The 24,857-nt window shown below is 35.7% G+C and overlaps 15 protein-coding genes across 15 annotated transcripts; 7 read left to right on the forward strand and 8 right to left on the reverse strand.

The window, feature by feature from the left end:
- Window positions 1–361: 361 nt before the first annotated feature.
- Window positions 362–1,975, reverse strand: RO3G_07405 (uncharacterized protein; the record flags this gene model as incomplete). Its single annotated transcript, XM_067661995.1, has 5 exons — window positions 362–443; window positions 499–937; window positions 1,008–1,139; window positions 1,198–1,680; window positions 1,741–1,975. 5 exons carry the CDS (start codon window positions 1,973–1,975, stop codon window positions 362–364), a joined length of 1,371 nt encoding a protein of 456 aa, XP_067518096.1.
- A 378-nt stretch (window positions 1,976–2,353) lies between these two features.
- On the reverse strand, window positions 2,354–2,809 carry RO3G_07406 (uncharacterized protein; the record flags this gene model as incomplete). Its single annotated transcript, XM_067661996.1, has 1 exon — window positions 2,354–2,809. The coding sequence occupies one exon, from the start codon at window positions 2,807–2,809 to the stop codon at window positions 2,354–2,356; it is 456 nt and encodes a 151-aa protein (XP_067518097.1).
- A 1,301-nt stretch (window positions 2,810–4,110) lies between these two features.
- RO3G_07407 (uncharacterized protein) lies at window positions 4,111–4,428 on the reverse strand (the record flags this gene model as incomplete). Its single annotated transcript, XM_067661997.1, has 2 exons — window positions 4,111–4,119; window positions 4,219–4,428. 2 exons carry the CDS (start codon window positions 4,426–4,428, stop codon window positions 4,111–4,113), a joined length of 219 nt encoding a protein of 72 aa, XP_067518098.1.
- A 455-nt stretch (window positions 4,429–4,883) lies between these two features.
- Window positions 4,884–5,933, forward strand: RO3G_07408 (uncharacterized protein; the record flags this gene model as incomplete). Its single annotated transcript, XM_067661998.1, has 6 exons — window positions 4,884–4,934; window positions 4,988–5,046; window positions 5,103–5,261; window positions 5,362–5,531; window positions 5,695–5,779; window positions 5,927–5,933. The coding sequence occupies 6 exons, from the start codon at window positions 4,884–4,886 to the stop codon at window positions 5,931–5,933; spliced, it is 531 nt and encodes a 176-aa protein (XP_067518099.1).
- Window positions 5,934–6,608: 675 nt separating this feature from the next.
- Window positions 6,609–7,174, forward strand: RO3G_07409 (uncharacterized protein; the record flags this gene model as incomplete). Its single annotated transcript, XM_067661999.1, has 2 exons — window positions 6,609–6,787; window positions 6,958–7,174. 2 exons carry the CDS (start codon window positions 6,609–6,611, stop codon window positions 7,172–7,174), a joined length of 396 nt encoding a protein of 131 aa, XP_067518100.1.
- Window positions 7,175–7,931: 757 nt separating this feature from the next.
- RO3G_07410 (uncharacterized protein) lies at window positions 7,932–9,140 on the forward strand (the record flags this gene model as incomplete). Its single annotated transcript, XM_067662000.1, has 1 exon — window positions 7,932–9,140. One exon carries the CDS (start codon window positions 7,932–7,934, stop codon window positions 9,138–9,140), a length of 1,209 nt encoding a protein of 402 aa, XP_067518101.1.
- Window positions 9,141–10,096: 956 nt separating this feature from the next.
- Window positions 10,097–10,881, reverse strand: RO3G_07411 (isopentenyl-diphosphate delta-isomerase; the record flags this gene model as incomplete). Its single annotated transcript, XM_067662001.1, has 4 exons — window positions 10,097–10,218; window positions 10,267–10,518; window positions 10,569–10,760; window positions 10,824–10,881. The coding sequence occupies 4 exons, from the start codon at window positions 10,879–10,881 to the stop codon at window positions 10,097–10,099; spliced, it is 624 nt and encodes a 207-aa protein (XP_067518102.1).
- Window positions 10,882–11,047: 166 nt separating this feature from the next.
- Window positions 11,048–11,800, forward strand: RO3G_07412 (uncharacterized protein; the record flags this gene model as incomplete). Its single annotated transcript, XM_067662002.1, has 3 exons — window positions 11,048–11,224; window positions 11,275–11,306; window positions 11,365–11,800. 3 exons carry the CDS (start codon window positions 11,048–11,050, stop codon window positions 11,798–11,800), a joined length of 645 nt encoding a protein of 214 aa, XP_067518103.1.
- A 971-nt stretch (window positions 11,801–12,771) lies between these two features.
- RO3G_07413 (uncharacterized protein) lies at window positions 12,772–13,995 on the reverse strand (the record flags this gene model as incomplete). The annotated part of the gene is made up of 6 exons (XM_067662003.1): window positions 12,772–13,034; window positions 13,085–13,210; window positions 13,265–13,400; window positions 13,457–13,530; window positions 13,590–13,785; window positions 13,849–13,995. 6 exons carry the CDS (start codon window positions 13,993–13,995, stop codon window positions 12,772–12,774), a joined length of 942 nt encoding a protein of 313 aa, XP_067518104.1.
- Window positions 13,996–14,403: 408 nt separating this feature from the next.
- On the forward strand, window positions 14,404–17,063 carry RO3G_07414 (uncharacterized protein; the record flags this gene model as incomplete). The annotated part of the gene is made up of 8 exons (XM_067662004.1): window positions 14,404–14,531; window positions 14,582–15,032; window positions 15,079–15,373; window positions 15,543–16,103; window positions 16,153–16,350; window positions 16,405–16,529; window positions 16,581–16,683; window positions 16,732–17,063. The coding sequence occupies 8 exons, from the start codon at window positions 14,404–14,406 to the stop codon at window positions 17,061–17,063; spliced, it is 2,193 nt and encodes a 730-aa protein (XP_067518105.1).
- Window positions 17,064–17,465: 402 nt separating this feature from the next.
- Window positions 17,466–18,861, reverse strand: RO3G_07415 (uncharacterized protein; the record flags this gene model as incomplete). The annotated part of the gene is made up of 4 exons (XM_067662005.1): window positions 17,466–17,507; window positions 17,560–17,612; window positions 17,722–18,672; window positions 18,726–18,861. The coding sequence occupies 4 exons, from the start codon at window positions 18,859–18,861 to the stop codon at window positions 17,466–17,468; spliced, it is 1,182 nt and encodes a 393-aa protein (XP_067518106.1).
- A 1,099-nt stretch (window positions 18,862–19,960) lies between these two features.
- On the forward strand, window positions 19,961–21,641 carry RO3G_07416 (uncharacterized protein; the record flags this gene model as incomplete). Its single annotated transcript, XM_067662006.1, has 4 exons — window positions 19,961–20,240; window positions 20,284–20,534; window positions 20,585–20,729; window positions 20,773–21,641. 4 exons carry the CDS (start codon window positions 19,961–19,963, stop codon window positions 21,639–21,641), a joined length of 1,545 nt encoding a protein of 514 aa, XP_067518107.1.
- A 442-nt stretch (window positions 21,642–22,083) lies between these two features.
- On the forward strand, window positions 22,084–22,388 carry RO3G_07417 (uncharacterized protein; the record flags this gene model as incomplete). The annotated part of the gene is made up of 2 exons (XM_067662007.1): window positions 22,084–22,130; window positions 22,277–22,388. 2 exons carry the CDS (start codon window positions 22,084–22,086, stop codon window positions 22,386–22,388), a joined length of 159 nt encoding a protein of 52 aa, XP_067518108.1.
- Window positions 22,389–22,981: 593 nt separating this feature from the next.
- RO3G_07418 (uncharacterized protein) lies at window positions 22,982–23,322 on the reverse strand (the record flags this gene model as incomplete). Its single annotated transcript, XM_067662008.1, has 3 exons — window positions 22,982–23,121; window positions 23,187–23,217; window positions 23,263–23,322. 3 exons carry the CDS (start codon window positions 23,320–23,322, stop codon window positions 22,982–22,984), a joined length of 231 nt encoding a protein of 76 aa, XP_067518109.1.
- Window positions 23,323–24,171: 849 nt separating this feature from the next.
- On the reverse strand, window positions 24,172–24,741 carry RO3G_07419 (uncharacterized protein; the record flags this gene model as incomplete). The annotated part of the gene is made up of 1 exon (XM_067662009.1): window positions 24,172–24,741. The coding sequence occupies one exon, from the start codon at window positions 24,739–24,741 to the stop codon at window positions 24,172–24,174; it is 570 nt and encodes a 189-aa protein (XP_067518110.1).
- Between the last annotated feature and the right edge of the window lie 116 nt (window positions 24,742–24,857).

Genomic DNA, 24,857 nt, shown 5'->3' on the forward strand with positions numbered 1-24,857 from the left:
CATATGATAATAGTGGCTGAAAAAGTGGCAATTTTCCCGCATACTTTCTTTTACTGCCGTTCCGTAAAAGTAATGAATCAATATTCTTTTTTTATAATGAAATATTCACAGGTTTAAATTTAAAAATTATCTGTAGTTTACTACTTGATACATCATAATGATTATGTAACCCAGTCATTTATGCAAAACAGTGTGTGTGTGTGTGTGTGTGTGTTTTTTTTTTATGGTGGTTTTGGTATCTAGAGTAATTATAATACTATTTTATCAAATCATAAACCCTATCTAATTTTTTATAAGGTATAAATGATAATCTAATTAAGAGTAGACACTATAAGAGTAATTTTATTGCTTCTCTCACAAATTAGTTTCGTACACGATGTCTCAAAAATTCGAGAATAGCTTGAGTTCCTTGATCGACAATGGCAGGTCGAGGAATTCTAAATCTATAACAAATGAAGTTTTAATAAATAAAAATAAGTAAACTATTTACTGCTTTACCTATTGCCAAAAACAACTAATTCCTTCAATCCTTCAATTAATGAAAGTTCAGGAGGTAATTGACCAATATCGTTATTGCTGAGATTCAAAATCTCCAATTTTTTTCCAAACATACCAATAGTGATATTATCCACCTTATTTGAACTCACTGAAAGTATTTTTAATTCAGGAAGAATGGAAGCCAAGTTATGTGGTAAACTAGTAAGCATATTTTGATTGAGCACTAATTCCTCAAGTTTAGGGAAGCTAGTACTTTCGCCTATTGCCTTCAATTGTTTCATACGATTATTGGATAGCTTTAAAACCTTCAAGCTGGAAAATACAAGTCCGTCAATTGTTAAATTGAACTCTTCGATACGATTGTGTTCTAAGTCAAGATGGACAATAAACTTTGCTAATTCACTCAAAGCCATTGGAAGTTGAGTAAACATATTACGGCCTAATATACATATTTGTTTAGAGCCATTTTGAATACTCTATCTGAATGCTACTTTTTCTCTAACACTTACTTAATAAAATGGTTCCTGGTATGGCTTCCCCCGTAAAATTGAGTTGTTCTTCAGATAATTCCATCAGTTGCTTGTTTGACATATCAAATCTTTTAACTACATCTACTTGCTGTTCCTTTATCTGAATGTTATCTAAGTAGAATGTACATTACATTTATGCGCAAGCATCCATTTTTTAATTTGTGCCTACCATTTTCTTCTTCCTTTTCGTCCTCTTTAGAAGCATTTTCGCTTCGTATTGCTGTGTTATCCTGTTCCTCATTTGCAGCTTGTTCTTTCTGACTCTTATATTTGGCTCTTAATGATTCAATAAAATGATCCATGGAGGTAGTGATACGCATAGGGTTTCCCTCACAATGAATTGCTTTGAGCTCCTCAAGTTGTCCTAATTCATATGGTATCTGCTGAATATCATTTGCTCTAACGTCAAGGCGTTGCAAATGAATGAGATGAATGATTGCAGTTAAGGGTATATCTTTCAATTTGTTGGATGAAATGTCTAAAGTCTGGATATTAGGTGCTCCGCCAAGGCCTTTCATTCCTGCCTCTGTCATTCTATTGTTTCGTAAAGCGACTTCAATTAATTTAGGAAAATCTGAGCTGCCAGTTGTAATTCGAGTCAGTTGGTTATCACTAGCATCCAATCGAACAAGAGATGGCAAGGTAACATCACCTAAACTATGTGTATCAGAATACTTCCTTTCTTCATTTTTTCAAGTATTGGCGTATATACCTCTGAACAAAATGTCTAGTTGGTTTTGACTCACTTGTAACTCTTTTATTTTTCCTGCGTGCAAAATGATGTCTGGAAGCGTCTTGATTTTATTATGACTCAAATCGAGCTTGACAAGACTTTTGACAGCTGAAGCATTTGATATCTGCATTTCTTCAATCACATTATGGCTCAAATCGAGTTGTTCAATGTTAGCATCCGATATAGTTACTTGCTTAAGTCTGTTATGTGACATATCAAGCTCTTTGAGATTTTCAAGTTGAAACAATACACTTGGTATAGTTTCAAATTCATTATGCGGTAATAGTACTGAAGTCAAATTTTGCAAAAGTTGAATGCTGTCAGGTAAAGACTTTAATTTGTTAACCCGAAACTACATATAGATGGCATGAGCTTTTTATGTAATTAGTATATTCCTATATGTAAGATGTTTACGTCGATTTGCTTTAAAGAGCCAAATTCTTTTCCAAGCCTTTCATCAATTTCTGTGATCTGGTTATCACCAGCAATGAACTTACTAAGCTCCTCAGCGTCATACCATGCATCTCCTGAAGAATTGAAATCTACCACAATCGAGTTGGGATCCACATGATACCTAATACCAGAAAGATTGTTAAAACACTCTGCTTGTGATCATGTAGCCAACTTGCATATTCAACACTTCTTCGGGTATTTTTGTCAATTCTCTGCTTGAAATATTAAGCTTTCCTGAAGCCTTGGCTTGCTTGATCACAATTTGAATCTTTCTCGGAGAAACTGCTGCAGCAGACTCCTTCACAGCACTTCCTCCGCCATATCTCTGGGCACCCGTCATCACTTTATTGCTTTTCTGAGGTGTGCTTTCCTCATGTTGTCCAGTTACCTGCTTTGTAGCTGTCACTCGTGCACGTTGCTGGGCCATAAAAGCTTTGACACCTTCCGAAGGTCTAGCTGAATTTGTGGCCTTACTGATGCTTGCTGTCTTTGGTTTAGTTTCTTTTACTGGAGGAGGAGAAGCTGGTTGTTTTTGAGCCCTGAGCATAGAGGCTTTGGTTGCCCTTGGCTGAATAGAAGGTTTTCCAACTGGCATTTTTCTCGTATAAATAAAGAAAAAGAAAGTATAAGAAGAAAAAGGAAGGGGATGTTGTTTTTATATACATAATTTTAGAGCTCAGTCTCAAACTGCGACTATTTTAGAGTACGAAAAAAGGAGGAAGTTCTGCTCAAACCAAAAGGGGGTGGGGACAAGGAAGCTGCCAACATAATTTGGCTATATTCGATCGAGACTTCTGCGTTTTGATAATCAGCTTGAACCTTATAATCTACATTGCTTTTGACAAATTCAAATATATTCATTTCTTCTTTGTTTGTTAATTTATAAGCTTTTCTAAACATACAATCTATGCTAATAAGCTCAGGTGTTAATGTAGTAGCATCTGGGTTTTTAAAGAGTCTCAGGAGCTTGAGAGTTATTAAGTATCTAATATGTACTTACCTTTATTATATTAGAATAAGATAAATCATATCTAGTTTCCTCAAATAACCTCAAGACCTATTACAGAGAATCTTGTGAGGGAAAATCAAAGTAGAGAGGCAATAATGGCATAAGCCAATCCACAATGGCCATAAACTCATCTTTCCAGTATTTGATGAGAAAGCAACTACTGTATGTTGAAATCTAGCTTTTGTATATTCTTATTACCCATATATTAAGCAATCAATATTTTTCATCCCTTTATGACCATTTCTGCTGTATGTCGAGCATTGATGAGCGAATTGATTTATGGGGTTTTATTCGAGCCACTTAAAAAAAAAGGGAAAAAAAAGGAGTTTTTCACAAACAAATAAATGTTTAGTAAAGCACTCTTATAGAGGTCTATTTATTTTATAATACATTTTGCTGAAGACCCTTTGCAAAAAAGTGAACATTATTGTCTAATATTTTATAATGTAGTGATTGTGGATTTATATTTAATGCTGCCTGTGGCCCGTGGATAATATCCAATTGGCCATGCACATCCCTGGCTAGTCCACTATGAAGAGGCTGTATCTGAAGAATCAAGTCACTATCATAGATAACACTTTTAATAAAATTGTCTTGCTCGACATCTTCGCTGCCTTCTTCATCAGCATGAACTACACTCAAAAGAGTTCCATTAACGCCCTCCATCATTGTCTTAAGTTTAGATACAAAATGCTCTACTCCTTCAAATCCATTATATAGTAAAACGCTTAAATCGTCTATAATCAATAAGGCATCTTGACTCACAAAGTTTTGAATGGTTTTATAAAATGATTTCAAATCATCCTTGTATTCTAATGTGCCGCTTGGTGCTGTAGGTGTTTTACTAGGAGGATAAGGTGTATCATTGGTGTATTCATTGAGATGTGTTAAACCATCTATAAACAAAAATTTGCCATTTTGCTTGTAAGTCTGCAAGTTGAGTCCCTACTTTATTATTTAGCTATCTTTTTATTTTGACTTTTTTTATTACTTACCAGCTTACGAGCAATCAAAAAATAGTGATTGAAAATTTGTGAAAGACCAACAAGAATGACAGGTTTGTTTGCTTTTAAATGATTGATCACAAAATGGTGAATCAAAAAGTTTCCTTCTGATTTTAAAGTATCAATTACTAGTATACTTGAGTTGCTTGGTGGTACGTTGTTTGGGAAAGCGAGTGTTGAGTCGAGCGTAGCGTATCCCATGTTATAGATTATCAAAGGAAAAGAAGCGCTGATTACTTATGCATTTTTTTTAAGTTTATATTAACGGTCACAACCCATCCAATTCATACTGTAATTGTTAAACCGAACAATGTACATTATAGCTTTTATCATTTTATTTATCAATTGATTAAATTTATAAGACAGAGTAGAATTATCAGATATTGTTTTTTCCAAGTAATGAACTGGGCTTCCCAAAGATGAATGTAGGCAGAAACAAGATCTGTCAAACATAGCTGCGATCCAATGTAAATCGACATCACCATCTGCGTTCACTGCCCGACTTTCAGGTTTAAAATATTATGAGCCAGCCTAAGCTTTCGATTTTTTTTGGTACTCTTGAGGTGATTATCTGCTCATTGTCCATAGTCCGCATTTTCCTTTCTTAACAGTATTTTTTTTTTTTTTTTTTTTTTTCCTTTAGATCTCGTTATATTATGTCTTGGAATTCAAAAACTTGGTCTTGGGTTAAGAAATACTTTTCCATTGTAAGTTTCTTAGTTGTTTCAATGTATAGCAAATTTCTTACTGATGACTCTAGAACTCCTTATCAACAGACGGTATGCCTGTTGTTGGCAAATTCCGTACTCCTGCTGTTGCGTAAACCTTTTTCTTTTCTCTTTTTTTAATTAACAAAAACTAAAGACATTGAATAGCTCTCGACCTGAAAAATACGTTTACCCTAAGTCAAAAGCCTCCAATATAAGCAACAACTATTATTTTCAACGTGATACTCGTAGAAACTATCCTCGTTTAGCTGTTTACACTCAAAAAGAAGTAGCTGGTCTTCTTGAAGGAGCTTCTGTCAAACCAAGGTAAAAAATAAAAAAAATAAAATAAAAAAAATAAAATAAAAAAAGCCTACTATTATGCAAAAAAAAAACAGTCCTTATTGATTTATATGTTGCTTTGTAGCCTTACTCCAGAATTAGCAAGTGAAGTAGTTACAACTATTGAAGCTAAGCCTCTTGTTGATGTTTTAAATTCTCGTCAATTATATTCTGTCAATAAGCTTCCCCCTATCTCTAACTTTGGCCTGAGGCCCAAATGGAAGATCTCTGAAGACTTTGTTCCTCCCAACGACGGTAAGAAATTATTTAGATTAAATAGCAGTTTTTAATCTTCGTTTGGAAACAGGTTCATATTTTCCTATGAGGGTCATTACCACATAGATTATACGATGCGAATGATGAGAAAGAAAACCAATAAACGTATCTGTATAGCAGATTATATCTATGCATTTAAAAGACTTGAAACAGAAAAGTTTACATGAGCTAGACATGTACTTTGTCAAGTTGAAACTAGAGGAAAGCGAAGAGTTATTTACAGCTGAGTAAATAACTAAATGTCTTCACATATCAAAGGATTAACAGTATCTAAACACGTCTTTCAGTGATCCTTAACGCTCTTTTATATTTTAATATCAGTATGTCTCTCTTCTTTAGAAAAAAAGCATTTCAATTCTTTTATTTTATAACAGTCTTTAAAAAGATGTTTATGCATCCGTGTTTACCGCATATTTTACAAATAAAAAGTATTCACTTTTAATAGTAAGCGGTTGTGTCACTTTTTTTTTAATGAGGAAAATAAAATGGAAAACTTAACTTTTGAAGAAATACACCAGCAATTCTTGTTACAGCAGCAGAAGCAAAAGCAACAGCAACAACAGCTTTTTATTTCTTGCTGTTCTTTATTCTTAAACTTTGAATGTGCAAAAACAGAAGAAAATCGACTAGTTATACTTTACATTCTTTATTCCCAATATGCAAATCTACCCTTAGAACAGAATCCATTTTTAGATTTTTTTTTAAACCTACTTGACAACTGTACAGTTATTGAGCGTCATTTTGTTGGTTGTATATTAGAAGGCACTCTTTCAGGCGTAAGCTTAGTTGATGATGTTATATCCTTACATTGACTTTGTTTATGTATAGATTGCTAATTTGACACCTCAAGAAGTATGCACTAATCCAAGCATATTGCCAACAACAACAAAAGAAAAAGATAATAAACACATTGCTATTTTAAAGCTAAAAGTTGCCAAACTGATCGATGACCCGTAAGACTGCATATCAAATTGCTTTAATTCAATCTTGTTAACCAATTACTTAAAAAAAAGGAACATTGTAATATTGGATGACCAAATAATCCAGCTATTATCAATGGCAGGAAAGAGACCGTTGACTCTGTCAGAGAATGAGATATTAAGGAAGGAGAAATTGTCCGATTATCCATTATCTACCTATGTTTTACCAAATGAATTGCCTGCTTTAATCAACTTGAATCAATTTCTTGCATTTGATATCTTATCACTGCTACTTAATTCAGACAAGACAGAAGAGTAAGCAATGAATAAGATGAATGACACATAGTAATCTTTTTACATAGATATCTTCAAGCCATATTAGATCATCCAATCACTTTACAGTCCATAGAATCAATACATCACATCCTTGTACATAAAAAGACGAGTTTATCTCAAGATTTCATTCATTATTACATATCAAACAGTATTCGCTCTTGTGACCAATTAGAAGATGGGCTAATAAAGGACAAACAAGTCAAGCAAGTGGCAAAATTCATTCAATCCTTGTTAGAACAAGACATTATATCCATGACAGAATATTTTGTAGAAATCCAAGCCTTTTGTGTTTCTTATATGAAAATAAAAGGTGTTGTTCAGTTGTTTCGTTTGGCTTCCAATGAAGCTCGACAAATCAATGAATAACATTTTCTTTTTCTTTTTTGCTCTATAAAATCGTTTCCTTCCTATATCAAGATTGATTTTGAATTTTCAGTATACTTTGTGATAAAAAAAAAAGAATGCTACTATACAAGTCTCAATTCGAAATTTTATACTCGTAAAACAAAAAATAATAATAATAGGAAAAAAAGCACTGAGGAATGACAGAGCCTTAACATTTGGATCTTTATTTGAAACATGTATATACAGATGGAGCGCTTAACCTACTGTGAAAAAATAATTCCCGCTTGTAACTATCTTTTATTGGTATTTGTTGGGCAAACAAGTCGCGAAAATATATTAGTCAACCAATGTCGATTGATAGATTAAATAACTGTACAATAATATTTCCTTCTTGTTAAAGAATAATTAAACGTCTCATTAGACAGTTCTTTCCCCTTATTTGTCTTATTTATAGACATTGATTCCGTAAGTCTGTCGTAATACAATTTTATAAAGAGCCATCGAAGCATTCAAATCATTGCTCTTTTCCAACATTCAACGATTACGTGAAAAATGTAACATAAGGCAAGTACTAAGATCATTTCTCGGAAACTTATTAAACATTTAAAAAGAAAATAAATTTTGATTGTGTATCTTTTTTTTTTTTTTCATTACCTATTTTTTTTATAACAATGAAGATACTTTTTGTTACGCTCTTGTTGACTTTTATTTATACCTTTATCTATTGTTCAGAAGGTAAAACAAAAAAGCATATTAATAAACTATTAGTGATAGACTAATGTCCTTACATAATCAAGTGGTTACTGACTGCAAGCAGGATAGTTGTATTCCTTCAGATAGGATATATTCTGTGCATGCTCGTTCCATATCTGTTGCTATGCCTCGCTCTAGTTCAGCAAAGTTCACTCAAAGTATTGATTTTCATGCAGCTGCTGTGACATCCAGTGCTTTTATTGATAATTCTCCGCGCAATTCAGAAACGTTGATATCCGGACTAAAGGATTGGGAAATAGCTGTTGCCAGTATAGGTACTGTCTTGGTTATTGCTAGTCTAACTGTAGGTATCTTTGTAATACGTCAAGCCCGGCGTCAGCACATTCAACATGAGATTGATTTGGAAAGCAAGGGATCTGACATGGAATTCAACTCTGATCCGGAAAAGAAAGATGCGTTGACAAAATCAATCAGTCAGTTGAAAAAGACATTTTCGACAAACAGGATCAATAGCACTTGTCCGGTCAATGTTCTTCCTAGAGCAAATAGCTCTGTTCTTAATACGGAATGGAAACAGCTAATGACAGCAGCATATCGGCTCGGTTGGTATCACCAGGATGCTACCAATGTTTTAACGTCAACGGAAGCAACAGAAACAGACTGTCAAGTTACTATGAATGATGATAAAGCAGAAAAAACAAATTCACCTCTTGCGGACCCGTATCCTATTCGTCCATTGTCTTTGAATTCTTCTTTTATGGATATACCTTCTACCGATTTTGCAAATTCCTTTAAAAAATCAGTTTCCATGCCTGTGTTAAGCAAAGCTATCGACATGTTGCCATCTAGCGCTTACAGTTCCATGCCTGTGTTAAGCAAAGCCACTGATACTTTATCATCTGGCGCTCATAGCTCCATAGCTGTGTTGAGCGAAGCTATCGATGCATTACCGAGTAGCTCTTTCGATTCCATACCTGTGTCAAGCAAAGCTACTGACACATTACCATCTAGCATTTACAACTCTATGTCTGATTCACACCAAAAAGATGAACAGACCCATCCTCCAAAGGCTGTTGCGTTTAAAGCCAAGAGCGCTCTTGAATTAAGTGTCATACCTCCGTCTCTTGTGCAAAAACGTAAAAAAGAGTTGATGAATTCGATGTGTGCTGCTAGCTTGGAAAACTCGATGAAAAATGAAGAGATCGCACCTCGTGTGCTGAATAAAATGATCCACGGCCGTAATGGACATTTTGTAATTACAACAGATACATAAACAGTGGTAAAAATGCCAACTGTGTTGTCTTATGCTATTTAAATTTTGTATTTATATTTTCAATGTCTTGATAAATAAATAAAAAGTCAATAAGAAAAATAGAATATTTCAATTTTCTACTAATCTAACCAGAATGCTTATAGTGCATGGTTACAAAATGAATATCAGTATGATTACTTGTTGAAAATAAAAAATTGTAAAATCCAATGAGACTGAAAAAGTACATTCTTGAATCTCATTATTTCTAATATTCATATCCTTTTTCATAAGATACTTTGATTAATTATGACCATAGATTGAGGATGAATAGAATTTAATATGAAGATCTGTTCTTGGTCATACAGTTAGACTGTATATCTATTAAGTTAATTTCATTTTTTATATATGCGTCATTGTTTTAGAAGCTATACTAAAACAGCTTGTATTGAGCTAAGAAAGTAGGATTGGTCATAAAGGAAATAATGCAACAAATATTTGTAAAGCATTCAATGCTTTAATTTTGTAATTGGAATATGAATAATGTTTAGAATAAGTCGAAACATAGCCTTCTTTCAATGGTAAAGAATGAGAGTAGCTTTTTTTTTGGATTCTTTGAAGATATTTAAAAAGCAATACATATAATAATTATTACTGCTGGCTCTCTAAAGATTGCTTTACGCAGATAATTTTGTTACCAAGAAAGAATCTGCCGTAGATTTAATACGGAAATGGTCTTTATTACTGTAAGGCTAATTTTCTATTTTAATCATTCTATCATAAACATATGCAAAAGATTGTTTCAAAGGAGGTTATAGCAATACAAATAAATAAATGTAAGAAAAAAAAAAAAAAAAAAAAAGCCTTCGTTTTTGTGAAACAATGGGAAACTAAAAGATGAATCAAGAGACCATCAAGAGATGCATAAGGCATATCGATTTTATCGTGTCAATTAAAGCATTATTATTTTATTAGTATTATTAGAAGCCTAGGCGATGAATGTTGTTGTCTGTTTCAACTGTCTCGATTGTTTCAAGTTGTTTCCACCATTTAAATAAGAAGGTATTACAGATAAGTTTAAACCAGGGTGTCATAGGAATACCTTTGAGATTGTAAATACGTGTGAGTATAAAGATTTAATAAAACTTACTAGGATCTTTAAACATTTCTTGTAATTCTTCGGGAGTAACGTATTTGATATCCCTGATCTCATTAGGATTCAAGCTTAAAGTAACATCTGCCTTCATAAAAAGAATATAATCAATCTCATGTTCTCCCCACTGTCCGTCACTTGGTGCGACATAATGTATTCTTGTTAAATACTTGAACTTTTCAAGTGGGACTTGTTCGGGTGGAATACCAAGTTCATGTTCTAATTTACGTTGAGCAGCAGTTCGTACACCTATTATTGCATTAGATTATACATGTATGCATACGTTATTCAATACTCACCAAGTTGATTTTCTTCAACAAGTTCTGAAGGAGTGTTTAATGGATGAGAGCAGCAAGTATTTGTCCACATGTCAGGAAAAGTAATCTTTTCGCTTGCTCTTTGTTGAAGCAAAAGTCTATTTTGAGAATCGAATAAAAAGACACTAAAGGCACGATGTAATAGACCACTGCTGATGTTGGACATGAGATGACCTTGATTGTTATTATATAAAGTAAGTTTTTTTCCTTCTTTGTTTATTGTATACAATAACTTACAAGTCTTTTTAGAATCGGCGCCAATACGATTGTCATTTTCATCAATCACAATACACATTTCTTCCATAAGCCTAACTTGTTCTTGATCATATTCCTTTAAATCTGGCGCCATTTTGATTACTGCAATGAAAGAAAAAATAAATAAATCAGAAATCAGACATCAAATCATTTAAATAGACCCTACTTTTTTAACCAATCAAAAAAAAATTCTTTCTTTCACAATTATGTCTGATAAAGCAAGTCCAAAAAGTGCGCTGATTTTCTATTGTACTTTTTTACCTAATCAACCCGTCCCTAATGTTGACAAAATAACACAACTTGGCTGTTCTGGTCAATTAGTACTTGAAAAAACAGATAAAGTTTCAGATCTGGTTCAATTGCTTGGTCTTTATGATCAATCGGTAAAAATCCAAATAAATTAAAGAAAAAATAAAACTTAGAAGAATAGTAGAATGCACCCATGAAAGAGATACTGGCTAGAAGGTATTGAACGAAAATACAAGTTCAGGAAAGGAATGGGAATACTGAAACTTGTAAATAGATTTAATGAGATGCCACTACAAATAACAAGTTATGACAGTAATAATGCGTCTATTTCAATACCTGAGAGTGGAGTGAAGTTGATTGATTTTACAAATACAGAAAATGCGTGGGATATCATAAATAATGGATGTGCTTTAGACAGACCAGAGACACTGGTTTGCATTGTGTCTGAAATAAATCAAAATGAAGAAAGAAAAGCAGAATTCATGCCGCAACAGAGTTATTGGATGAAAGGAGGAGTGAAAGTGGAAGAAATAGAGAAGGGCAGATCACTCATTTATTCTTATTTTCACTGTGGATCAACAAGAAGAGATTCAGTTGAGCATTTTGGACAAGATATTGTTAGATTGAGTGGCAACAAAAAGATTTTAGCATGGCATTTTCTCGCAGAGATTGGAAATAAATTGGGTTTTGTAGCAAAGTATGGCTCATAAAAATAAAAGTTGCTTTTCTTTTGATTCATAAAAATGTTGCTTTCAACTGAAGACACTAAATCATCACGTATACATTCATTCATTGAAGAGCAAAAGGCATACGCACCTCATTATTTACCGCCTGATGAGATACCTATTTCTATTATCATTAGTGATGAGGATAACAATGAAGAAGAATCAAGCTTAGCTCTGACTTCAATCAGTCAAAGATCAAGGAATAAAAGCATATTAAAAAAGAAAGAGACGCCTACAATAAAATCAAATGGACTTCATTTATTAGAGGTTTTTATTTATTGTTGTTATTACATTTAAATGAATAATTTGCTCTGTCTTAGAATTTTTCTTCGCCCAACTTGAAAATCAATCACATCACAGTAAGTATTCTCAGAAAAAATGCCACCAAATAATAAGCAGAGAACGATAGATAAATTCATCTAAACAGCAGCGACCACCTTCTTTGGGTTTGTTCAATAAAGGAAAATCCTCTTCAAAAGGAAAATTAAGTCAAGGAAGTAAATTGAAATAGCATTTACTTTTCTTATGCATCCTTCAACTCATTTTGTATATTCCAGTTCCTGACCTCGTATTTTCAGAAACAAATTTTTTAAAAAGACAACCAAAGGAAACCAAGCAAATGAAAAGAAAAAGAAAAGGACGGCAAAGAAAGCGCTATGAAAAACTCAAGGATGACAATCGTTCATCAAAACAGCATCATTCTCCAAAAGGAAGACAAAAGAATGACGATGCAAGCTCACTTCAAAGTATGGAAAGAATAATAACAGAATGTAGGAATGCACCGCTGCCCATGAGTATAACAACCCTCTCTTCTTATGGTTCAATCTCTCAAATGAGCAGTGCCACCAATACAAACAGTTGGCAAATAGCATCTATTTGTCATGATTCTTCATTCACTGTTGATTCACACAAAGACTTGGAGAACTTTTGGAAGAATAGAAAAAGAAATCTATAATTTATTTAGTTGCAAGTGACATTTCTTTGGTGCCAGAGAATTGATCTAAAAGGGCTCGCACTTTTTCATACACCATAAAAGTCACTGCCTGTCCTGGTGCCACTCTTAATAAACGAGGCGTTAAACCTTTATAGAATGCAAAGAATCCTTCCTTTTTCATGATTTCACTAGTGACTGTTTTGAATCGTTCATAGCCACTGCCAGGCGCAGTGGATTTTTGAATACGTGTCTTGATCGTATCAATAGGAGCATTTGAAAGTGGACCTATGTTTGATGTTATAAACATGCACACACCCAAGCCCTATTTATTTTACCCATCGCACCCGAAACACCTCCTAAGACCAAGTGCTGATAAGAAGGTAATTCGTTCACGTCTTGTAATCTCTGTGCTATTTTCTTCATTTCTTGATAAGCAGTAAAGTTGGCCGCTTGATTGGTGGCTAATAAGAATAAGATGAGCAGGTTGATCACTAGCCAATTTATTATTCATTTACCTTGTCTTAGTGCGGTTAAAGTAACACCCTTGTATAAAGCACGGACACCTTCTTCTTTAATGATCGTATAAGCAGCATGAGGCGCATTACGATATTTTGGAACATCTAAAGGATCGGCCATTGAGTGCCGTTGAGCCTATACATCCGATGATCAACATAAACGCATGCTTTGATTTACAAAAGGACCCTTACCTGCAAACGAATCTTGATCAAGTCCATCGGACTTACGACCATAACGGCTTCTGTCGTACCTGCAGCAAGGCCAGCTATGGACAATGAATAAGCTCTCTACTTTTATGTAGACATGAAATGTAGACGAATTTACCAAAAAAGACAGAAGTCATGCTTACTTTTCCTTGAGCATCAGCCATCCAAGATTTATAAAGCTCAAAAGAAGAAAATCGAATAGCCATCTTGGGTACAATACCAGAGACAACAGCCCCTAAACCTTTATACAATGCCCAAAATGATTCGTTCTGTACAATCTTTAATCCTACGCCAATAAATCCCAAAGGTTTTCCCTATCGATTTTTTTTTCTCTGGTTCAATCATTGCTTTCTGGGGACATCATCCAAACGACTTACGTTAGCTCCTCTGGAGGCATGTTTAGCCAATTGCATTCTGACTTTAATCGTATCCAGTGGGTGACAACTACAAGCCTCCATAAATCCAGCAGCCCCACCAGCAACCAAGTGAGTTAATAATGGTGTCTTTTTATCAGTAAGTGACATGAAAGTAAAAGAAGATGAATAAAAAGGAAAACGATCGGTTGATCCCATAAAAAGGAGAATGCTGCCGATCCTGCCAAGACACCCAACAAACAATGCAGACACCTGCGGAGAACCAAAAAATGAAAACATCCACTGCAGATCTGTGCCAGCCCACTGTCCCTTTCCTTCACCCATGTTTTATAGGATTCAGCCCCTTTCTTTAAAAAGGGCCTCTGTTTCTAATGTCAACCGTAGATATTTTCACAAAACAACGCGTCTTCTTGAAAGTGTGCCTGCCCCTAATGTAATATGAAGAACAACAAGTTCTTTTTGTCTCACTGCCTTCAAAAAAAGTAGATTTTAACGCCCAAGTTGGTCATGACCGAACAGACCGCACAACTTTATTTGGATAATGTGTTTCCACTTAGGATGGGTGTTTGGGATATTCGACAACTTGTATTTAGAAACTCGAAACGATTTCTGGAATCCAAAGTACATCAGTCGATTCCTTCAAAGCAATTACCTCATGACTTTTCAATCAAAGAGATCATTGCTCGGTAAAAAGTAAGACAGGGTGTCTGCAAAGTACTCACCCCTCTTCTTATAGAACAAAGGATGGTGGGGCTATCGTCAAATTCTCCTTTAAGAGTACCGAGTCAACCAAGACAGAGGTGGCCGAGGACATTGTCCACCAAATCGAAAACCACATTCAACGGTTGAATATCCGGGCACCCTTCAACTTCCAACAGGTCAGGGCGTTTTTAGTCAAGGGAGAACCCTTTCTGGAAGACATGTTGGCCAGATACCCTACACAACGACTGCGCATTGAGTTTCAAGGAGACCCCGTTTGCTTTGAATCACTCTATCGTCGATTGAGACCTTATGGCAAGATATTTGATATCGCATTCTATCCTAACCCAAACATGGGTAAGGATCCCTCCAGGTATGCCATCGTCCAGTTCACGCGGATGCGATCGGCCACAAGTGCTCGAAATTGTTTACATGGACATCTTGTGGAAAACAACACTCGGCTGAATGTGTTGTATGAACGACAGATGGTAAACTCTCGTCTTTTTCTTTTTCTAATATTAACGCCTTGTCAAGCACACGAATGTAGTCAAAGATTGGTTGGTCAATCATCCTCGGATCAGCATACCTGTTGCTACAGCGATTTTTGCAGGCATCACCTATGCTGTATTTGAGCCCATCCGTGCCTTCTTCATCGCGTCCAAGGTCACTCGACGATTTAATCCTCAAGAATACACCCTTTATCGTTGGCTGCGAAATGAAACTTGGGCTCGTTTGGTCTCTGACGCTCATGAGCATCATTCACCCTCTGTGTGGGTGGATGACTTTGGGCAAGTAGAAAAACTCAAATCTTGGTTGAATGAATCCCCAGGTTCATAAAATAATCTTTTTTTGATTTCCAAAGAAAAAACAAACTAAACACTGGTGTGTAGAAACGTTTGTTTTGATCACTGGACATAAAGGAAGTGGAAAGTCAGCATTAGTCAAATCGGCCATTGAAGATAAAAAGTAACCGTTTAAACCCCCTCTATTTTTTGTAGATTCTAACCGACTGACTAGGCATAAAATATACATTGATTGTGCAAAGATTGCTAATGCAAGAAATCAATCAGACTTGACCAAGAGTTTAGCCAAAGAAGTAGGTTATTTCCCTGTCTTTACTTGGATGGTCTCCATGTCTGGATCCATCGACACCATCGTTGCTGCCACGACTGGACAAAAGACGAATTTTTCTGCTTCTCCTGATTCTCAAATCAAGGATATTTTGGAAACAGTAGCTATCGCATTACGAGACATTCAAAGGAACCCTGTGCAAGAAAAAGAAGGTTGGGTGGAAAAGATGGCGCGTTGGATATCCGATAAAAAGCTGAAAAAAGAAGAAGAGGAGAGGATGAGAGAAGACGGAAAGAAGGGTGAGGAAGGAGAGGGTTTGGTACAAAGGGACATTCCGGTGATTGTGATTGATAATTACATGTGTCGTGAGAAGAATACTCTCTTATGGGAAGAATTGGCCGAGTGGGCTGCTCTGCTGATTGAAAATGACATTGCACATGTTGTTTTTGTAAGTTCGAATGCGAGCGTCATGAAGACGCTAGGAAAAGGTAAACATCATGAAAGTCGAGGTATTCATGAGACTAAATGAACTGTTAGCGCTTTCTGGAAAGACCTATGCCAACATTGCACTCTCTGATTCACCTCCAGAAAAGGCCATGGAATTTGTCGTAAAGCAATTGGGCAAACAGATTGAACAAGACCCACAACTGGTTGATGTTGTGTCTGCTTTGGGGGGAAGGTTTACAGAATTAGAAGCATTGGTACAAAAGATGAAGATGAACATGGATGCCCAGTGTACATACAAAGAACTCTATCTTTTTTTTTTTTGCTGATTGTTTGTTATGATAGCTGCATTTGAAGAGATTGTGACACGTACTTTGATTGAGATTCGTAAATATGGATTTGACAACACGCTTGAATGGACACCGATTCAATTTTGGACTGTTGTGAAAGAATTGAATGAGAAGCCGAGTGTAAAGAAAAAGAATGAGATGATTAAAGATAACTGAATGTTTTAAGAGTAGATTAATTATGGTGAATTGAAATGGGGAGATGTGTTTAGTGGAAATGATGTGCCACTGAAAGCCATGGAAAGAGCAGAATTGATTACAATCACGTACAAGAATGGTAATAAAGAAATAAGTCTACAGGAATCCTATTAAATGATCATAACAGGTCGACCTAATTCCATTAAACCCGGCAAACCAATCCACTACACAGTCTTTAATCGTCTTTTATCAGATACTGTATTTGCATCCTCTATGGAAATAGAGGTCAACATGTTTCTTAAAAAACAAGAGGAAGAAAAGATGGCTAAATTAGAAGATACGATCGAAAGGTTATCCAACATCAGTCAACCCAATCGACCTCCTCGTGAGATCGAAGCCCGCATTCGATATCTACTCACCAAGTTGACCTCACTTCAAAAATCTATTGAACAACACGATCTGGCCATCAAGAACGCAAAAGAGATTGTAGCAAGAGACTGGACAGAGTTTATTCATTAAAACTTTTTCATGCTCAATAAATAATCGAGTACTGCCTTTGCAGTAGGTCTTGAAGAAGCCTCGTTGTTTAAACCAGCCTTTAATAAAGGGAAAAACGCTTCGTATTGTTTTGAAATAGACGTTGTTACAAAATTGACATGTCCACTATCTTGTCTTTGAAGTATCTTTCTTTCAAATACTTGATCAGATATAGTAGCTGTCAAGAGTTCTGCAACAATGACAGTGGCCATGAATACATCGGAAGCTTTACAGAAAATGCCATCTTCAATCATTTCTGGTGCTGCCACGCCTACTGTCCAACTCACTTCGTCCGTCAAATGAACCTCTTCTTTATCATTGAATTCAATACAAGATCTATACAGCTCACATTATTATCTGTATTCTGTTCAAGTCAAGTCTATGTTACTCAAAATCTGTTATCCAAGCAGAACCAGATGAATCAATCTAACAAGACAAGATTGAACAATACAATCATCAAAATAGAATCTATTTTTACCAATAAATTTTCAAGTTTCAAATCAACAAATCCTACACCTAAACTGTGAGCATCTGTCAAAGCAGAAAATAAACAAATGGCCACTTGTAAGACTTCAAATGGATGAATCAGAGTTTCTAGTCAACTTGATTAGTTACTGTCAGCAAGACTGTTTCTATTTACTTCTGCTGTGAAAATAAGTTCGACCGTCTCCTTTTGGAAAATAACGTTGAATGACAAAAAGACCAAGAACTAATTTAGATGAAGATGTGGTATATTTTTTTAGAGCTTCTTTTGTCATGACTTCATTTGGATTGCACTGTATCCAGCCAAAATATCGATTCACAAATCGACATGTATACAATTTGGCTGCAAAGTCCAATTCACGTACAATCTTGCTTTCATTTTCCTTCAAGTCTTGCAAACGACCCATTTTACATGCCACGTCCAATCCCTTATAATTTGCCTTGTAAACCAAGCTCGTCTGTCCTTCGCCCAACAGATGGTCATCGATCTGAAGATCCTTTGCATCGATCTTTGCACGTCCCTTTACAATCCTTCTTGCTTGACGTCTTGATTCTGTCGCGTCAATTTTAGACACATGGGTGTCGACGCCTTCTTTTGGCTTTGCAGAAGGTGATTTTTGTTTGGGTATGCTGATGTCGGGTGCAGAGGGTTTAGATTGGAGGTTGGTGCGCTTGTTTGATCGAAAAGAGTAAGTGGGTATATCATTTGTTGCTGTTAATGTCGGTGTCGGTTCTTTTTGTGTCGCTAAAGTATCCAAAGACTGTCTTGCTTTGGATCGTGTTATCCTTTGCGTGTCTTCTGATTCTTCCTCGGCTGGCTGTGGTTGTGATGATACAGAAGCAGAACGTAAAAAGTAAATGTTAATTTCCTCTTTTAATTCTTCCTTTTCTTCTGTCGATTCCTTTGCTTTTTCTCTTTTTACAGCACTGGTCGTTTTGATATATTGACGGATGTTTGTGATGGGAGGAAAGGTCAGTGTTGAAAGTTTCTTGGGCACACAGTGGCAATACTGACAGGCTTTATCACCTTTGTTGTCTTCTTTGCCAATAGTGAGTGACTTTAAATTACTTTTGGAAGAAAATTGATAGTGTATTGTACGCGATTCGTCTAGGTATGTTTATGACAACATTCGTGTTTTTTTTTTTAAAAAAAATTATTACCAATTCTTAATTTTTTAATAATTAATTCACTTGAAGATTCTTTTCGTTTTTCACCAAGATTAAGTAGTGAAGGCTCACTTGCTCTTCTTTGATTATTGAACTCTTCAAATTCACTAGAATAACTTTTTTCATACATTGTAAGCTATCCTAAAGAATAAAAAAAAAGGAACCAAAACAAAGTCAGAAGAAAAGGTTCTGAGTTTTAATATTTGAAAAGAAAGAGCAAAGGCAGTAAAAGAAGGATCGGACGAGCAGATTGATTTGTTGCTACTCTTTCTTTTGATCCACACCACTCTGAGATGAATTATGCTTTATAAATAAATAAAAGACGATTTATTTATTTAAAATGGATTGGATAGGATGAATAGTGGCTAAATGACTTTTCTTTACAAAATGAATCAAGTTTATTTTAGCAGTCACTCTGTTTAATCTGAAATCAAAAGAGAAAGGATAAAAGGAAAAGAAGAGGGGATCGATTCAGTCTTTTTTTTTATTCAACACGATGTTCACACAATGTTTCTTATTCACGAATCATTCAATCCACTCATTCTTGTACCTGATCTTTTCGGAGTGTGACAAGAAAGGAGTTATAATTCATGCAAACCGTGTTTGAATGTGAATGGTAGTTTGTTGGCCAACCAGGATACGTGCATGGATACACATGATAACAGAACGAATAAAGTTGTACAATTTTTATTTTGGTTAAACAATGACAGATGATTTCAATCGTCACACTCTTACAATCTTTCAATAAAAAAAAATCATGAATGTTTACAATCAACGTGGTAGACAGTCAGTGAATTCAACCAATGAGATCAAGATTAAATAACAGCTTTTTATTAAAGTGTCACACGTGTATTCATTCATGTATTCTACTTCTTGTCAACTAATTCACTAAAAATGAATCTTTTTTTATTCATTCCCAGGGACTGTGTGAAACAAGAGAAAGATGACCAAAAAAAAAGTGATACGAAACTTTCTCTTTATTTTCTCTTTACTTTTTTTCTCTCTCCTCCCCTCCCCCCCTTTTTTTTTCCTTTTTCCTCTTTCTCTCTCTTTTCGCTCTTTTTTGCTCTTTGAACTCGTTCGAGTTCCATTTTTAAAGAGGACAGTGCTCAATTTGAATCGCCGATTGATTTCAATCTGTGTGAAACACTATAAAAGGTATAATTCAGACTATTTTTTTCCTTTTCTTTCTACTTTTTTCCACAAGCAGAAAAGAGAGAGAGAGATCGATGTCGGATATTATCAAGCATAATCCAGTCGAGATCAGTGAGAATATATCAGGCGTTGAATCCTCTAGTCAAAAAGATTTAATCAAAAAGACAAGATCCACTTCTTATTTTAATGTACTCTTCAGTGGATTCGCTTTACTGTCCGATGGTTATCAATCAGGCGTCATTAGTTTTGTCAACTTATTTTTAGGCAAGATTTATGGACCTGATGTGTTTAATGCCACAATGAAATCAAGGTTATCTTATTCTATGTTTGTGGGTGCCATTGTGGGTCAATTAGGTAATTTATTCTATCCTTCTTTCTATCACTCACAGTGGGTTAGGATTTGGTTTGGTGATTGATCGAATCGGAAGAAAGATTGGTTTGGTATTGACAACATTCTTGGTCATCTTTGGTGCTGCTTTATCTTCAGCATCAAGTGGTAAAGATGCGACTGGTTTACTTTGGATGATGATCATCTCTCGTGGTATATTGGGTGTAGGTGTTGGTGGTGAATATCCTTGTAGTTCTGTATCTGCTGGTGAATCAGCCGATGAAGTAGCCCCTGGAAAGCGTGGTACCTTATTTGTCCTGGTAAACACATCATTCCTTCCTTTTTTTATTTTCAACTAACAAAATTACAGGTGACAAATTTTGTCATTGATGCTGGTTATGTCTTATCTGCTATTGTACCAGTCATCTTACTCGCTATCTTTAAAGATAATTTAGAACCTGTTTGGCGTCTGTGTCTTGGTTTAGGTGTTGTGCCTCCTTTATCTGTCTTGTATTGTAAGTTGACATCGATCGTTATTAAGCTAATCATCCTCTGTAGTCCGTCTAAAGATGGCTGATTCAGAACGTTATCGTCAGAGTGCCATGAAAAAACGTGTTCCTTATTGGCTCATCATCAAACGTTACTGGTTTCGTCTGTTGATCGCTTCCGGTCTTTGGTTCATTTATGATTTCATCTCTTATCCATCCGGTGTCTTTTCATCTGTTATTATTGATAGTGTTGCCAGTGGTGAATCTACTATAGAAGTAGTCGCTTGGAATATCCTTCTTTATGCTTTTTATCTCCCAGGTGCTATCCTTGGTGCTTTCTCAGTTGACAAGATTGGTCGTAGAAAGACACTGGCCATCGGGTTACTCGCACAAGGTTTGGTGGGTATGATTCTGGGTGGTGTCTATGAACTGATCTCTAAGAACTGTCTACCCATGTTTATCGTAAGTCGAATCATTTCATCTCCTTCTTGTACTTATCCATACCAGATCATGTATGGTCTCTATTTAGCTTTAGGTGAATTTGGTCCGGGTGACACCATGGGATTGAACGCAACCGAATTGTTTCCTACTGCTGTTCGTGGCACATGTTATGGTATGGCTGCTGCAGTAGGTAAAGTAGGTGCAACAGTAGGCACATTAGCCTTCGTGCCTATGCAAGATGCCATGGGTGGTTATCGAGGTCCCTTTTTGGTAGGCAGTGGTATTGCGATCGCAGCCAGTATACTTGCTTGGTTCTTTGTGCCTGATATTGGTCCTGATGGCTTGGTAAAGGAGGATGCCGATTTCCGTGAATATTTAATACAAAATGGTTATGATGTCTCACAACTCGGTATTCAAGATAACAGCGTACAAGTCATTCATAACAATTCAAAACTCTCTTCTTCTTCTGTTATTTCATCTGATCATAACAGAGCCTAAAATTCCTTTATATCATCTTTACCCCTTTTCTTAAACTTATTCTAATGCTCTTGTGTTATATAATAATAAAAAATAGATAAAATTCACAATGTAAATATTATCAAGCAAACAAGTCTCTCTCTTTTTCAATTCGATTGCCTTCATAGTATCAAAGCTTTCATGAATTGTATTTTCAATTCTTAACTACATTGCAAAAACAAACAAACCTCCCCCCCCCTTTAAATCAACAGCTTGATTTGGATGGCCAAAACTATGGCAGTATTGCTTGATGGTCGTGCCATTGGTTTGTAGTAAAATTTTTCAAAAGCATTGATGTTGAGATTCCAATTTGCATGTTCTTTAACAGCTTGAATAGAATAACCCTCACCTACGATCTTTGTTCCAGAAGCTGCCCTAATTGAAGGAGCCTTGTATTTCGTTGTGTCAATACCCAATAAATACAATGACATCAAAAAAATCTATTGAAACTAATTTTAATCTCATAACAAAGTAAAGTTATCTTTTTCTTATCCATCAATTCACTTAAAAAACACATCTGCTCGAATCTCCATAAACTGCACACGACATTTGATTATATCTAAAAAAAAAAAAGAAGCAAAAAATAGTAAAGCATGGGAGGTCTTTTATCGTTTTAGAACACATCACACGATGAGAGAGATTGTAGAACTTGCTGGATTGAACAAATCTACTGTGCAAGACATAAAAGCCAAGGCTGATCATTATGGCAATATGGTGCTGAAGAAGTAGAAACCAAGTTGTATGGCACCAAGTCAATAGTTGAGGCAGGTGTTAAACTACCGAAATCCATGAAGGGCATGGTAGATCCGTTTATTATCACCAGCAATGATAGTTTTCATGATATCCAATTATTTGACATTCAGCATTCGAGCTTATCAATGCCACTGTTTGTAGTCGACAGGCCAACTCAATCTATTACAAGCATCACTAAAATCGTCCAACTTTCAGTTTCGAATGATAAGACTGTGTTCGGAAACTGCATTCTTCCGCTCACAGTCTCTATCTGGATGTTAAAGCAAAATAGATTGCAAGTAAATCAGGCGGTTTCATACAAAGCACATAACAAGAAAAGGGAATGGAAATGATAGTAATTGGTTGCAAACTTGCTTACAAAAAGAGAAAGATATGATGATGCCAATCATACCCCTATCTTCTGAATACCCCAATGATGTCAAGAAAGTCCAACAATCAAGTCTAAATTGTTATGCTCATTATGCCTCTCTTCATACTCATATATATCGAATAAAACAGTAATAAAGCAACATCAGTTTTCTTTTTTTGACGTTAAGGGGCATGTCATCTCTATGCTCATCTCTCGATTTTCATTTCGAGATCAAATCCCATTGAAGTAGGCTGTATTCCCTTGTATTTTTTGAAGCCTTTAGATTTGATTCATCTCCTTCATCTATAACATAGCCCATGGACATCCCACCCTCTTCTGTGGTGATTCTGCTTTGACAATCTTTTATTAAAAAAGTGTAGGGTTTATTGCTCTTGTTCATTTTTTTTTGTAAATGATCTTTTTACTTTGGTGTCGCACAGAGATGTACACCTTTGACTGATATAAGAAAAATGGAAAACAAAAAAATACGTGTCATAGTACATGAGATGAGGCACTCTGTTGTGGGGTGTTTGTACGGCGACTGTTGTTTTCAAAGTTCATTTTACGATCAAGACGAGTGGCACTTGCAACCACTTCTTGTGACCAGTATCCTTGATCATCAAAAACTTTTTATTCAAATTTTAAAAAGTTCGATGAAACGCTACTGGGTTATAAAGATCTGCTACTCTGATTGCTTGTCGTTCCTCAGTCAATTTCAGCTGGCTTCACTCCTAATGCGAGCGTGTTTTTTGGTAAAACAATTGAATTGGCGACAGAACGGAAGCTTGGTTTTTGAAAGTCATTCATCTGTTTTTAATGCACTCGTGTTTTCAGACTCAGATATAAAGTATCAGCCAATGAAAAGCTCTGGGATGACAACTTCTTGTGCTGTGTGTATATGCTTATGCGCTGTAGATGGAACGTACTCTAGGAAATTCTCTCCTTCCCCTCTTTTTTTTTTGTGTATAATAAAAGATGGTAAGACAAAGTTCTTTTGTGTACGTGTGCTGTATGTGTTCAATATAATAGGGATGGATAGATGGATTTATATGGCGTGTATCAACAAAAAAAAAATTTAAAATAATAAAAAAGGCAGCAAGAAATTCATGGATGAATGTAGTACAAATGCGCATAGACATCATGTGTACTAAGCATCTCATTTCACATTATTATTTTTTTTTAGTTGGGGGTAACATTGTTCTTTAGAAGCAATAGAATCCATCTTTCTCTTTCTTACATCCATCATGCTTGCTTTCATCGAGCCACCAAGGAGTGGCTTCGTGTGCGACTTTTATGACAAATAGAGCCAATTCGAATTCCCTTTATTTTTTGGGTTGTAACTTGATTTTCATTGTATAAGGGGAGTGTTTATAATTTATACAAAATAAGAGATTAGATAATAAGAGAATATTATAAAGGTATATAGTTAAGAGATTTAATAGATCCAGTTCGTTCACCAACCACATCACCGTCCAACTGACTAAGGCTGTTCAGGAAATCACCCATACCATCGTCCGACACGGTATCAATCATGGAAGCAGGACGTTTGATTGGATCCAGTCGTTCGGGCACATGAATGACTTCAGGTGGGCATTTTCTTGTGGTCGTGGGTGATGCACTAAGAGATCGACCCAGTTTGGTTGGGTATAGATTGGTAGAAAGAGAAGGAACGATGGTGGAGAACATGGGTTTAGAGGCCCCTAAACTTTGCTTTTGGATATGACGCGTGTTTGTACTGGAAGAAGAGGAGGATTGATAGACGACCCAGTGATCGGGTATTTCCAAACTCTTTCGATGGTCACTATGACTACTCGTGCTGCTGTTGGTAGAAGGCAAGACGATGTGAGGTCGCAAGATGTGTGGGCCGGTCTCTGTATGAAAATCAGCACTCTGTGACTTTCTGTGATGTGACAGTAGCAAATCACTACTTTTTGGTTCGTGTTGAAACGAAACAGAACGCGATCTTTGCGTGGCAGCCATGTCGTGCAAAGAGAGCGGATCGTCTTTTAAGAATTCACAGGCTGATTTCATTGTGGCCAGTACAAAACTATAGATCCAGTGAGTTACTGACATGATCCTCTCATCCTTTACCTGTA

This window comes from Rhizopus delemar, genomic scaffold, assembly GCF_000149305.1.
Source record: "Rhizopus delemar RA 99-880 supercont3.5 genomic scaffold, whole genome shotgun sequence".
In the NCBI taxonomy this organism is placed as follows: domain Eukaryota; kingdom Fungi; phylum Mucoromycota; class Mucoromycetes; order Mucorales; family Rhizopodaceae; genus Rhizopus; species Rhizopus delemar.